General features: G+C 42.3%; 1 protein-coding gene and 1 long non-coding RNA gene across 4 annotated transcripts in view; one reads left to right on the top strand and one right to left on the bottom strand.

Moving 5' to 3' along the window:
* ube3d (ubiquitin protein ligase E3D) overlaps positions 1-12,694 on the bottom strand; it is a 206,234-nt gene that overhangs the window by 23,023 nt on the left and 170,517 nt on the right. Inside the window, exon 10 of one of the 3 annotated variants that reach the window (XM_078542446.1) lies at positions 2,236-3,511. The exons of the other annotated variants lie outside the window; for them this stretch is intronic. Coding sequence (XP_078398572.1) covers positions 3,443-3,511 — 69 coding nt within the window. The 3' untranslated portion in view covers positions 2,236-3,442. Of the gene's footprint in view, positions 1-2,235; positions 3,512-12,694 lie in introns of those variants that run through there. 3 annotated transcript variants of the gene reach the window in all.
* LOC144680907 (uncharacterized) overlaps positions 1-12,694 on the top strand; it is a 44,034-nt gene that overhangs the window by 19,519 nt on the left and 11,821 nt on the right. The window lies entirely within an intron of this gene.

Raw genomic sequence — 12,694 nt, 5'->3', positions numbered from 1 at the left:
TAAAAACAAAAACAAAAAACTGCGGATGCTGGAAATCCAAAACAAAAACAGAAAACTCAGCAGGTCTGGCAGCATCGGCGGAGAAGAGCAAAGTTGACGTTTCGAGCCCTCATGACCCTTCAACAGAACTAAGTAGAAATAGGAAAGGGGTGAAATATAAGCTGGTTTAATTGTGGGGGGGGGGGGGGGGGGGGCGGGGGGTGAAGAAGTGGGGGGGTGTGGTTGTTGGGACAAACAAGCAGTGATAGGAGGAGATAACCAAAAGATGTCACAGACAAAAGAACAAAGGTGTTGAAGGTGGTGATATTATCTAAACGAATGTACCAATTAAGATTGGAGAGCAGGACAAGCAAGGTAGCTCTAGTGGGGGTGGGGTGAAATAAACCATGGGTGGAATACATTTAAAAATAATGGAAATAGGTGGGAAAAGAAAAATCTGTATAAATTATTGGAAAAAACAAAAGGGAGGGGGAATAAACGGAAAGGGGGTGGGGATGGAGGAGGGAGTTCAAGATCTAAAGTTGTTGAACTCAATATTCAGTCCGGAAAGCTGTAAAGTGCCTAGTCGGAAGATGAGGTGCTGTTCCTCCAGTTTGCGTTGAGCTTCACTGGAACAATACAGCAAGCCAAGGACAGACATGTGGACAAGAGAGCAGGGTGGAGTGTTAAAATGGCAAGCGACAGGGAGGTCTGGGTCATGCTTGCGGACAGACTGAGAATCTATCTATCTCTGCCTTAAAAATATTCAATGGCCCCACCTCCACCACTTTCTGCTGCAGAGTTCCAATGTTGCACAGCCCTCTGAGAGAAAAAATGTTTCCTCATCTCCGTGCTAAAAGGGTGACCCCTGATTTTAAAACAGTGCTCCCATGTTCTGGACTCACCCACAAGATGAAACATCCTTTCGACGTCCACCTTGTCAAGGCAGTTCAGGATCTTATATACTTCAATCAAATCACCCCTTCTAAACTCCAGGGGAAACAAGCCCAGTCTGTCCAACCTTTCCTTATAAGACAATCCACTCATTCCAGGTATCAATCTAGTAAACCTCCTTTGAGGTATCAATCTAGTAAACAGCCTCCAATGCATTTACATCCTTCCTTAAATAAGGAGACCAAAAGTGCATACAGTATTCGAGGTGCAGTCTCACCAATGCCCTATATATCTGAAACATTACATCCTTACTTTTATGTTCAATCCCTTTCGTAATAAAAGATTGCATTCCATTAGCCTTCTCAATTACTTGCTGTACCTGCATACAAACTTTTTGTTACTCGTACTAGAACACCTAGATCCCTCTACACCTCAGAATTATGCAGCCGTTCTCCATTTAAATAATACTCTGCCTTTTTGTTCTTCCTGCTAAAGTGAACAACTTCACATTTCCCCACGTTAAACTCCATTTACCAGATCTTTGCCCACTCACCCAACCTATCTATATCCATCTGCAACCTCCTCATGTCCTTTTCACAACATACTTTCCTACCTATCTTTGTGTCATCTGCAAATTTAGCTGCCATGTCTTCACTCCCCTCATCTAAGTCTTTGATGTAAATCGTAAAAAGTTGAGGCCCCAGCACAGACCCCTGTGGGACTCCACTCGTCACATCCTGACAATCCGAAAAAGACCCATTATTGCATATTCTCTGCTTTCTGCCAGCCAGCCAATCTTCTATCCATGCTAACATGTTACTCCTTACACCATGCGCTTTTATTTTCCATAATAATCCTTGATGCAGCACCTTATCAAATGCCTTCTGGAAATTCAAGTACAGCACGTCTACAGGCTCCCCTTTATCCACTGCGCATGTTACTTATTCAAAAAACTTCAATAAATTGGTGAAACATGATTTTCCTTTCACAAGACCATGACTCTTTCTGATTACCTTGAGCTCTTCTAAATGCGCAGCTATAACCTCCTTAATGACCTTCTTGAATAGAGGGGTTATATTTGCTACTTTCCAGTCTGATGGAACCTTTCCAGGATCTAGCGAACTTTGGAAAATTAACACCAGTTCATCGGCTACCTTATTAGCCACCACTTTTAAGGCCCTAGGATGTAGTCCATCGGGACCCAGAGACTTGCCAGCCTGCAGCCCCATCAATTTGCTCAGTACCGTTTCCCTAGTGATTTCAATTTCACCAAGTTCCTTTCTCCCGTTCACCTCCTGCTTTGCAGCTATTACTGGAATGTTACACAGAAGCAAAATATTTTTTCATTTCTTTATTATCTACTATTAACTCCCCACTGTCACTCTCTGGAGGACCAAAACTCACTTTACTTACTCTTTTCCTTTTCAAATACCTGTAGAAACTCTTGCTAACTGTTTTTACATTTTTAGCTAGCTTCCTCTCTTACTTTAATTTTTTTCTCCTGATTAACCTTTTAGTCATTCTCTGCCTTTCTTCCAATGCACTTTCCAATGCACTCCTAGCAGGCCTCCCACTATTGATCCTTCATATACTTGACTCTGCTGCCCGTGTTCTTAGTCTCATCAAGTCATGTTTACCCATCACCACTGTGCTTACTAACCTATATTGGCTCCAGGTTAAACAATGTCTCCATTTTAAAATTCTCATCCTTGTTTCCAAATCCTTCATGGTCTTGCCCTTCCCAATCTCTGTAATCTCCTCCAGCCCTCTAAGATATTTTCACTCCTCTAATACTGGCCTTTTGAGCATCCTTGACTTAGTTGATCCACTAATGGACAACTGTGTCTGCAGCTGCCTAGGCTCTAAGCTCTGATATTCCCTCCCTAAACATTTCTGCCTCTCTTCCCACCTTTAAGTTGCTCTTTAAATCCTTCCTCTTTGACCAAGCATTTGGTCAACTCCCCTGGCATCACATTGCATGACTTAGTGGCAAATCTCTGTGAAGTTCCCTTGGACATTTCATGGTAAATGTGTTATATGAATCTTGGTGTTGTTCTTGTTGTTTATGCAGACCTTAGAGAGGAGATGTGTACAAGAGTGCAGTTTATCAGACAGGCAACAGGGTAGTGCTGCCATCTACTTTGTAAGAACCTGCAGGGAAGAGAATCTGCCCAAACTACGTCTCTGTGGTTACAAAGGTGATGAACACACTCACCTACTATGGCACTGCGTCATCTCAGACAACCACAGGGAATCTCTAATCTCCAGCAGAGCACAGTATGAGTGTGCTTCCATCAGGTGACTAATACTTTCTGATAAGCTGGGAATTCATCACTTTGACATCACAGCAGAAAGCAGCAAGACACAGTGATGCAGTTTTATGGGGTCACTGTCTTTCACACAGTCCAGGCTAGGTAGCAACCACATTACCTTTGAGCTCTTACAGCAAACTCTCTCCTTAAAAGGAAAGGCTTCCATTCGCTGAACATTGTTATGGTGACAGCCAGTGTTAATTGCTGCGCAAACAAATCCCAGAGGGAAACTTGCCTTGCAGGCCACAACCTTTTTTTTATGTATCCTGATAACGAGGAGACGACATACTGATCTCAGCAGTAAAAGGTCCAGCAACACTTTTGGGCTTTTTAAAAAATAAAAGTAAAAGTTTTGTTAACAAAAAAAAAGAAAACTTAAGCACACAAGATTACAGTTACACAATTAAGGTTAGTCTTACAAAACATTTCCCCAAAAATGCTCTACTTGGTCAAACCCATAAGTAACCACTTTCCAGGCAACACTTCCTTACAGGTGTTTAACTATGAAATCCAGTGATATTACACAAGGCAAACTGCTGTAGCTTCAATAAAGGTGCACCACATGATCTTTATCTTCTTCCACTCTGGATGGAGTCCACTTCAGAATAAAACTGCTTGCTGCAGCCTAAGACTTTTCTGGCTTGACTAGATGGGTGATTCAAACTGCATCTTCCTCCAGCCCAGCACTCCAGCTATCACAACAGCTCAAACAGCTCCAGCTATCTCCAGCTCCTTCTCCAATTCAACAGCTATCCACAGTAACTCTAATACACTTTTTCCCCTTTCATCTTCTTTCTACTGTTCTTAAACTCCTTTGAAACCCAAACCCTTCCAAATATAAGATCTTTCATGTTTCCATCTTGTCTTTGCTTTTGGGTCAATAAAATATCATATCCTCACTACTTGTTTACCTATGAATTCCTGTAAGATGCAAACATTTTCTTGTTACACCTGACTCCCCTTTGATATTCAAACTCTCAACTTATCTAAAAATGTACGTCTTAGATCTAACCTATTTACTTGTACCTCAAACTTAACACCTCTATCCTTTTCATGTTTCCAAACCCCCAGACAACTTGACTCCTCTCAAACTCTTCCCAGCTTAATTAAATCACATACACACATAGACACCCAGCTTTCTTTACAGAATAACACAGTATACCGCCAAAATATTTTTTTAAATCCATTCTCACAACATATAGGCTATGTGACCACATGCAAAGGATCGTAGAAATCAATGCAGGATACATTATAAGTTGTTACAATGCACTCATCCTTTGAATTCTGGCTCTCGATTACCTCTTGAAGCAACAAAATCATATCAGCAGATGGTTTGTGGGTGACAAAAGCATGGGCAATGGCACCACTAAGAGTGCTTTGACATCAGGAGAAGAACAAGCCTTTACCAGATTGATCACGAACCCCATATGGCCTTAAAGGCATGTTTTCACTGTCTAAACTGGTCAGGAAGGCTCTGTTGTATGTTTCAGCTGGTGTGCCAAACACAATTGTAGTCTACTGCGCCCTCTACAACTTTGCCACACAAAAAGGGCTGGACTTTGACATTGTTGGGGATGTGGACCTGTCTTTGGTGGAGGCAGAACAACATGGAGTAGATCATTTTAATGATCTGTACTCAGGGTGCTCCCTAGTGACTGCTGCAAGAGTATTGGAGAACATACTAGTTCTATGTAACATAGCCTGCCATACACATTAATGCTGATCCTTTTGCTCCTCTACCTTCAAATAAAGAAACAGTCCTTAGATTCGAACCTCACCTAGAATATCAACAATTCAGACCTCTTTGCTTCTAAATACTTGTGCTAGTAATCATCACTAGAGTTAAGAAATCAGCACCAAACACGTGTACGATCTTCTAACCATGATCTAACTTCTATAAATAACAGATTTGAATATTGCTGAAAAGAAAAACATGTTGCTGTAGCTTTTTGTCTTGCACTCATCAGGACAAACATAAGAATGACAAATTTCAAACGATCACAACAATTTATAGTACATGAGGAAAGGGTGCTGATCAGTTGGCAAGTCAACCCTGATTAGCTAAAGCATTGAGAAGGAGAAAGCAATGGGGAACTATAGGCTCCCCAAGGTCCCTGGCAATTCAAAAAAGGCACAAGGCTTGAATGTACTCTTTTTGTTTGCAAAGAGCAGGTCCCTGCTTATGAACGTTTGCTGCTTCTATCAGGTGTGTATGAGATACATTACAAACTCCACTGATTATCTTAAGTTGCTTAAGAATCTAAAATTGTTTAAGAACTGCAGCTCGGGCACAGTAATTAAAACGCCGTGAGAGAGTGAGAGAGAGTAAACAAAACTCCCACATGACCTGATATGAAAAATTAATTTTAGAAGAGGACAGGTTATTGTAGCTATTCAGGATTGTTCAGCAAGTGCTGCCCAACCACAGAATCACATCCAACAGTAGAAGTTTTGTTTTGGGTTTTACAAGCATGCGCTGGTTGAGTATGGTCTGTACTCTGCCTATTACAAGCAAGCAAAGGAACATGATGTTTGACTTGATCAGTCAATTGCTGGGACGTATGGCCTATGTACCTGCATTGCCCCGGCACTGAAATTCATACACAATGTTGCTAAATCGCGTAATAGGCAGGACGTCTTTTCTTACTGACGGCAGCATCCTGTTAATGGAAAATACCACTGCATAGTTGCAGCATGAAATGGCTTCCGAAACATTTTATTCAAATTTTTGTGATACTTTGCTTTTCCAGCGTAATCTGAAGTAGACCGGGCACTTTTCAAGACTAAAAGTGGCAGGCCCGTTTCCGAGTGTGCATGATACACAGTGAATAGATCCGATCAGGATAGCCATTGTCCCACAGGATAGCATTGATGCTATCAAAATAACAAAGCACTAAACAAGAAAGTCATGTCAATGAATAGTTTGTGGGTGAAAAAGGAGGGTAAATGAGGTACATTCAATTTTATTACAACAAAGACCCAAGTGACCATAAGCGATCTACTCTTTCCCAACACCATGCTTCCTCTTACATGTGCTTGAAAGCATTCCCATGACATTTCTTTGATGTCTTTGACATTCCTGCACCAGCATTCCGAAGCAGTAAGAATTATAGATTTTTTTTAAAGCCCAAGCAATGCACAGCTTTAGCAGTCCAACTAAATGAATAAACTGATACATAGAAATAAGAAACATTATAATACTCAAACAATCCTCCAGATGATAATAAAGAGACAGACACATCAGCTCTGTCAGCATTAAAAGATGCAAGAGTTAGCAGAAAAAAAGGATCAAGTGAATAATTCTGGTTCAATTCACAATTGGGCTATATTCAGAGTCGGCGAATTTCAGTATAACCTACACTTAACAAAAGTAATCCAAGGTCAAAGAAAAATACTTAAACATCTTTTGAACTTGCTGACTGCAACATTCACACAGAGACGCCTCCAGAGTGAATGTACGACATCCAGTGGGAAACACAGAAGGAAATTCAGCGTGTCCATCTGTAGCATTTTACTGCAATCACTTTATTATCATTTAATTCCAAGTTAAATGCCAGTTACATGGCAATGATGAAGACATTATCTCAGCTCCAGCATTTAAAGGGCCAAACCAAAGATGGGATTTGGAGAAGGTAGGAGTTTGAACAAAGTGAGGGAGAATTTTCAGGATGGAGTCAGGCAGTCAAGAACCCAGCCTGTGGTGCAGGCAAGTCAGTGCATATCAGTGCTGGTTCTAAGCCTAGGTAAATCTGGCTGTAAACCACCCACCAAATCCAAATGATGGTTGATATGAATGGATATTGGACCCATGTTAGGGCTCACACTGCAAGCGATGCGCGGGAATGTGAGGAGTGGGTAAGGGTTACCATACAATGGACAAGGATGGATAAAGAAGGAGGTACAAAGGAGATGTGAAAAGATGACCAAACTCAAAATAAGAAGTCTAAATGTCAGCAGCTGACAGAGAGAAACAGTGAACTGATGGTGAGAAAAGAAATAAAAAATTAGGGTCTCCAGAAAACAAAGTAGAAGAACAGCAAAGCAAGAGAAATTGGTCGTGGATTGAAACTTTACTATCATGGATAGGGTGGGAAAAGAAATGGTATTGGGGTAGTAACATCCTTCCTAAGCAAGGAAATGAAGGACAAGGTGCTGGCAGTGGACAGAATCAGTGACAGGATCATCAAAGTAAAGCTTTAAATCAGGGGCCAGAACTTGGAACACAGGCCTTTGTTATATACCACAGAGCGTGTGTGGATCAGAGGAGAAAGAAGAATTCTGCACACAGATGGACTATGCAATTCAAACAAAACCAAGCAGTGACAGGGTAGAGGTGGCAGGTGACCTAAATGGACACGTGGGGAGAGAAAGAGTGGGATACAATGTTACCCATGGTGAACACGGTTTTGGAGAAGCAAATAAAGAAGAAGCCAAGATTCTGAAGTTTGCCATGTCGTACCAACCGGTAATACTAAACATTTGGTACCAAAAAACGCAGAAACCACCTTATAATCGACATCCCTGTGGCAGAGAAACACAATGGGACTACATCATGGTTAGAAAACGCCATGCAAAGGAAGCAAAGAGCTGCAAAGTATTCCCGAGCAGGGCACTGCCCACCCAGCATACAGCGCTGCTGGAAGAGCTGCTTGCAAAGAAAACAAAATGGCAGCAGGCAAGAGGGGGACAGAATATCAGGTGATGGAAGCTCAAAGATCCGCAAACGAAGGAGAAATCCAGACAGTGGATGGAGATACAGCTGAGAGAAATAGAAGGAGTAACGACAGACATAGTGGAAGACTGGTGGAACTTGGTGGCAGACCTGATTAGGAAAACTGGTGAAGTGTATAAAAGATCATCAGGGAGGAGAAAGTGAAAGGCTGGTCAAGAAACTTGGTAGTGGAATGAAAATGCAGAAAGTGCAGTAAAAGAAAAGAAGGAACTGTTAGGAACTGTCAGGGCTCAAAGAAGATAAAGTAAAAAAAAAAAGAGGCAGAAAGGAATGCAAGGAAAGCGGTTGCTAGAGAAGATCATGACCATGGAAGAAATATATGAAATTTTGGATCTCAAAAAGGGACAAAAGGATATTTTCAGAAAAGCAGCTGTGAGAGATAGGTTAACAAAGGATGTGGGAAATGTACGTAGGTATGTACAAGGGTGCAGGTGAAGTAACCTTAGTGAAAGAGGATGAAATTAAAGTGAGATCGCACCAATACTTTAACTGGCGTTTGGATGAAGAAAACCCAAGAGCAAAAACAGAAGATGCAGCTGCAAATTAAGGAATAACAACTAGCATCAATCTGGAAGAAATTGGAACAGCACTGAAAGGAACAAAAATGGCAAAACACTAGGACCAGATGAGTTACCAGCGGATGTATGGATCTGCCTAGGTGAATACAGAGTCCAGGTCCTGAACGAGCTACCCAATTGTGTTATGATAAGAGAGAAAATCCCAAAGGCATGGAGGGAAAGCATTTTGATGCCAATACTCAAAGGAAAGCAAGACATTCAATATTGCAAAAACTACTGAGGAATAAATTCCTACCATATACCTTCACATATGGAAGACAGCCATGGACCAGAGACTTGAGAAAAATAGTGGAAATTCATGAAGGTCAGTTCGGAATCATGCCCAGAAGAAGCACCACTACTGCCATTTTAGTTTTGAAACAAGTGATGGGGAAATATTGGGAAGGCCAATGCAAATGAAGATTGTATTCATCAATTAAGAGAAGGCTTATGGTCGGGTGCCTAGGGGGGAAGTCTGGAGATATGCAAGCATGTACGATTGTTATAGGACATGTACAAGGAGTGCCAGACAGGAGTAAGAAGCAGTGTAGGGGAGAGCTGAAGTTTCGAAGCCAAAATTGGATGGCACCAAGGATTGGCACTGAACCCCTTCCTCTTTCTGATTGTCATGCATGTTCTAACTGAGTAAGTGAGTGTTATGGTCAATGATGTTTGCAGGTGATATTGAGCTATTGTGGTGAGGATGATGAGAACATGACTGAGTATCTAGAGAACTGCAGAAAAGCACTGGAAGACAGGGGTATGAAGATCAGTAGACCAAAGGCAGAATTTATGGACTGTCAGTTTGAGCCTAGGAAAGAGGATCAGCGTGAAGATGTAAAGATTATGGGTGAAGACTTGAAAAGTCTCAAGGACCTAAGGTCAGTGGTGGCAGAAGATGGAAGTATGGAAATGGAAATTAAGCAATGTATTAGCTCTGGTTGGAGTGATTGGAAGAATTGTGGTGGAGTGTTATGTGATAGAAAAGTGACGCTGAAACTGACAGGAAGAATCTAAAGTTGTGAGACCAACTTTGCTATATGGAGCAGGAACTTGGGCAACATCAAGAAGAGAGGCACAATGACTGGATATTAATGAGATGTGGATGCTGAGATGGACATGTGGAGTAATGAGAAAGGTGAAAATCAGGAACCAGCACATTGGGAGTCAGTGAAGATTGTGAGAGCATTGAAGAAAGTAGCTGTGAAGGGATTGAAATGAAATGATCATTTGTTACGCAGAGAAAGAGGAAATGTGGTGAGGTGAAAGATGGAGTTGGGACTGCCAGGAAGGAGGAGGAGGGGAATAATAATAACAATAATAATAATAGTAATTTTGGGCCATCAAGGGCTGTGCCTTGTTGTAAATATCCATTACTTGATCTACTGCTGGGGTCAATGAAGAGCCAGAGGAAGATATTGTTCTTCAGCACAGAAGGATGAAGCTTGCTGCTGCCATAAAAGTGGCATGGCTGGAGGTGGCCCAGGGGGTCAGTAACAAGAACATTGTGCCACACTCTTGGATTCAATGTAAGAAGTGCTTTAATGACCTAACCAGGTCAGGAAAGGTGTGTACCGTTGAACATTCCGCAGATAAGGAAGCAGATGTGAGCACTGAGCAATGGTACAGTAGCATAGTGCAGGAATACGGGAACAGTGACACATTGGTAATGTTACTTGACTAGTAATCTAGAGGCTTGGACTAATGTTCCAGAGACAGGAATACAAATTCCACCAGGTAGCTGGTGAAATGTAAATCCAATTAATTAATAAATCTGGATTTTAAAAAACTAATGTCAGTAGGGATGAAGCTACTATATTGTTGTAAAAACACATCCAAGGGAAGGAAAGCTGCTGTTGATACCCAGTCTGGCCTATATGTGACTCCAGACCATAGCAATGTGGCTGACTCTTAAATGCCCCCTTGAAATGGCCTTAGAAAGCCACTCAGTTGTACAAAACTGCTATAGAAAAGTCAAATAAGAATAAAACCAGACGTTCAACTCGACTTTGACCTTTGCACAGGAAATGACGAAGATGGACCCTGCCCAGTCAACCCTGTAATGTTCCCCTCACTAACATCTGGGACGTGTGCTAAACTGGGAGAGCTGTCACACAGACTAGTCAAGCAACATAGTCCTACTCAACTCGACTTACAGCCAATTTTTAAGATTCCTCCATCACCGTCCTTGGTTATGTCTTGTCCCACTAGCAGACCAAACAGAGGTGATGACATAGTAGTATATAGTTAGGAAGAAATGGCCCTGGGAGTCCCCAGTATTGATTCCGGACCCCATGATGTCTCATAGCATCAGGCCAAACATGGGCAAAGAACCCTCCTGCTGATTACCACCTACTGCCTTCCCTCAGCTGATAAATCAGTACTCCTCCATGTTGAACATCACTTGGAAAAAGCACTGACAGTAGCAAAGGCATCAAATGCACTCTGGGTGGGGGATTTCGATGTCCATCACCAAGAGTGGCTCAGTAGAACCACTACTGACAGAAATAGCCAAGTCCTGAAGGACATATCTGCCATTCTGGGCCTGTGGCAGGTGGTGAGATTATCAACAAAGGAGGACACCTACTTTCCTTTATCCACACCAATCTACCTGTCACAGATGAATCTGTCCATGACAATATTGGCAAGAGTGACCATTGCACAGTCCTTGCGGAGATCAAGTCCCATCTTCACACTGAAGATATCCTCCATCATGTTGTTTGCCACCATGACTGTGCTAGATCTAGCAACTCAATCTGGACATCCATGAGGTGCTGTGGACTATAGTAGCAGATGCTTCAACCAAAATCTGTTATCTCATGGCTTGGCATATCCCTGTCTACCATTACCATCAAGCCAGGGTTCAGTGAGGAATGCAGATCATGCCAGAAGCAGCATCAGACATACCTAAAACTGTAATGCCAACCTGGTGAACCTACAACAAAGGACTATTTGCCTGCCAAACAGTGGAAGCAGCAAGCAATAGGCAAAGTTAGGCTATCCCACAACCAAAGGATCAGTCCTAAGCTCTGCAGTCCTGCCACATCCAGTTGTGAATGTTGGTGGACAATTAAACAACTCACTGGAAGAGGAGGCTCCACAATTATCTCCATCCTCAATAATAGGGGAACCCAGTATATCAGTGCAAAAGACAAGGCTGAAGCATTTGGAACCATTTTCAGCCAGAAACAAAGGCTTAAAGATTCCTCTTGGCCTCCTCTGGAGGCCCATAGCATCACAGATGCCAGTCTTCAGCCAATTCAGTTAATCCAGATGATGTCAAGAAACAGCTGAAGATACTGGATACAGCAAAGGCTATGGGCTCTGGCACAACATCCCAGCTATAGTTCTGAACACCTGTACTCCAGAACTAGCCAAGCTGTACTAGTACAGCTATATCATCTACCTAACAATGTGTATGTATCCAACAATACATATGTCCTGTCCAGAAAAAGCAGAACAAATCCAATCCGGGCAAATTTGTCTCATCGGTCTGCTCTCAATCATCAGCAAAGAGATGGAAAGTGCTATCAATCGGCACTTACACAGCAATAACCTGCTCAGTTTGGGTTCCACCAGGGCCACTTACCTCCTGACCTCATACAGCCTTGGTCCAAACATGGACAACAGAGCCTTATTCCAGAGGTGAAGTGCAAGTGAAGCCCTTGACACCAAGGCAGCATTTGACTGAGTGTTACATTAAGGAGCCCTAGCAAAATTGAAGTGAACGGGAATCACAGGGTAAACTCTCCACTGGTTGGAGTCATACCTAGCACAAAGGAAGATGTTTATGGTTGATCGAGGCTAATCACTTCAGCCCCAGGACGTTACTGCAGGAGTTTCTCAGGGTGGTGTCCTAGGCTCAACTATCTTCCGCTTTTTTTCTTTATTCTTTCATGGGGTGTGGGCATCACTGGCAAGGTCAGCATTTGTTGCCCATCCCTACATGCCCTTGAACTGAACATTTCAGAGGCCAATTAGAAGTCAACCACATTGCTTTGGATCTGGGGTCTAACCAGGTTAGACCAGGTAAGGACGGCAGATTTCCATCCCTAAAGGACATTAGTGAACCAGATGGGTTTTTACAACAATCGATGATAGTCATCGTGGTCACCATTACTGAGAATAGCTTTATATTCCAGATTTATTAATTGAATTTAAATTCCAACAGCTGCCATGATGAGATGCCCCCAGAGCATTAGCCTGGGCTTCTGGATTTC

This window comes from Cetorhinus maximus, chromosome 5, assembly GCF_964194155.1.
Source record: "Cetorhinus maximus chromosome 5, sCetMax3.hap1.1, whole genome shotgun sequence".
Classification (NCBI taxonomy): domain Eukaryota; kingdom Metazoa; phylum Chordata; class Chondrichthyes; order Lamniformes; family Cetorhinidae; genus Cetorhinus; species Cetorhinus maximus.
The sequence above is the reverse complement of the archived record's forward strand: the minus strand, read 5'-3'. Positions and strand labels throughout refer to the sequence as shown.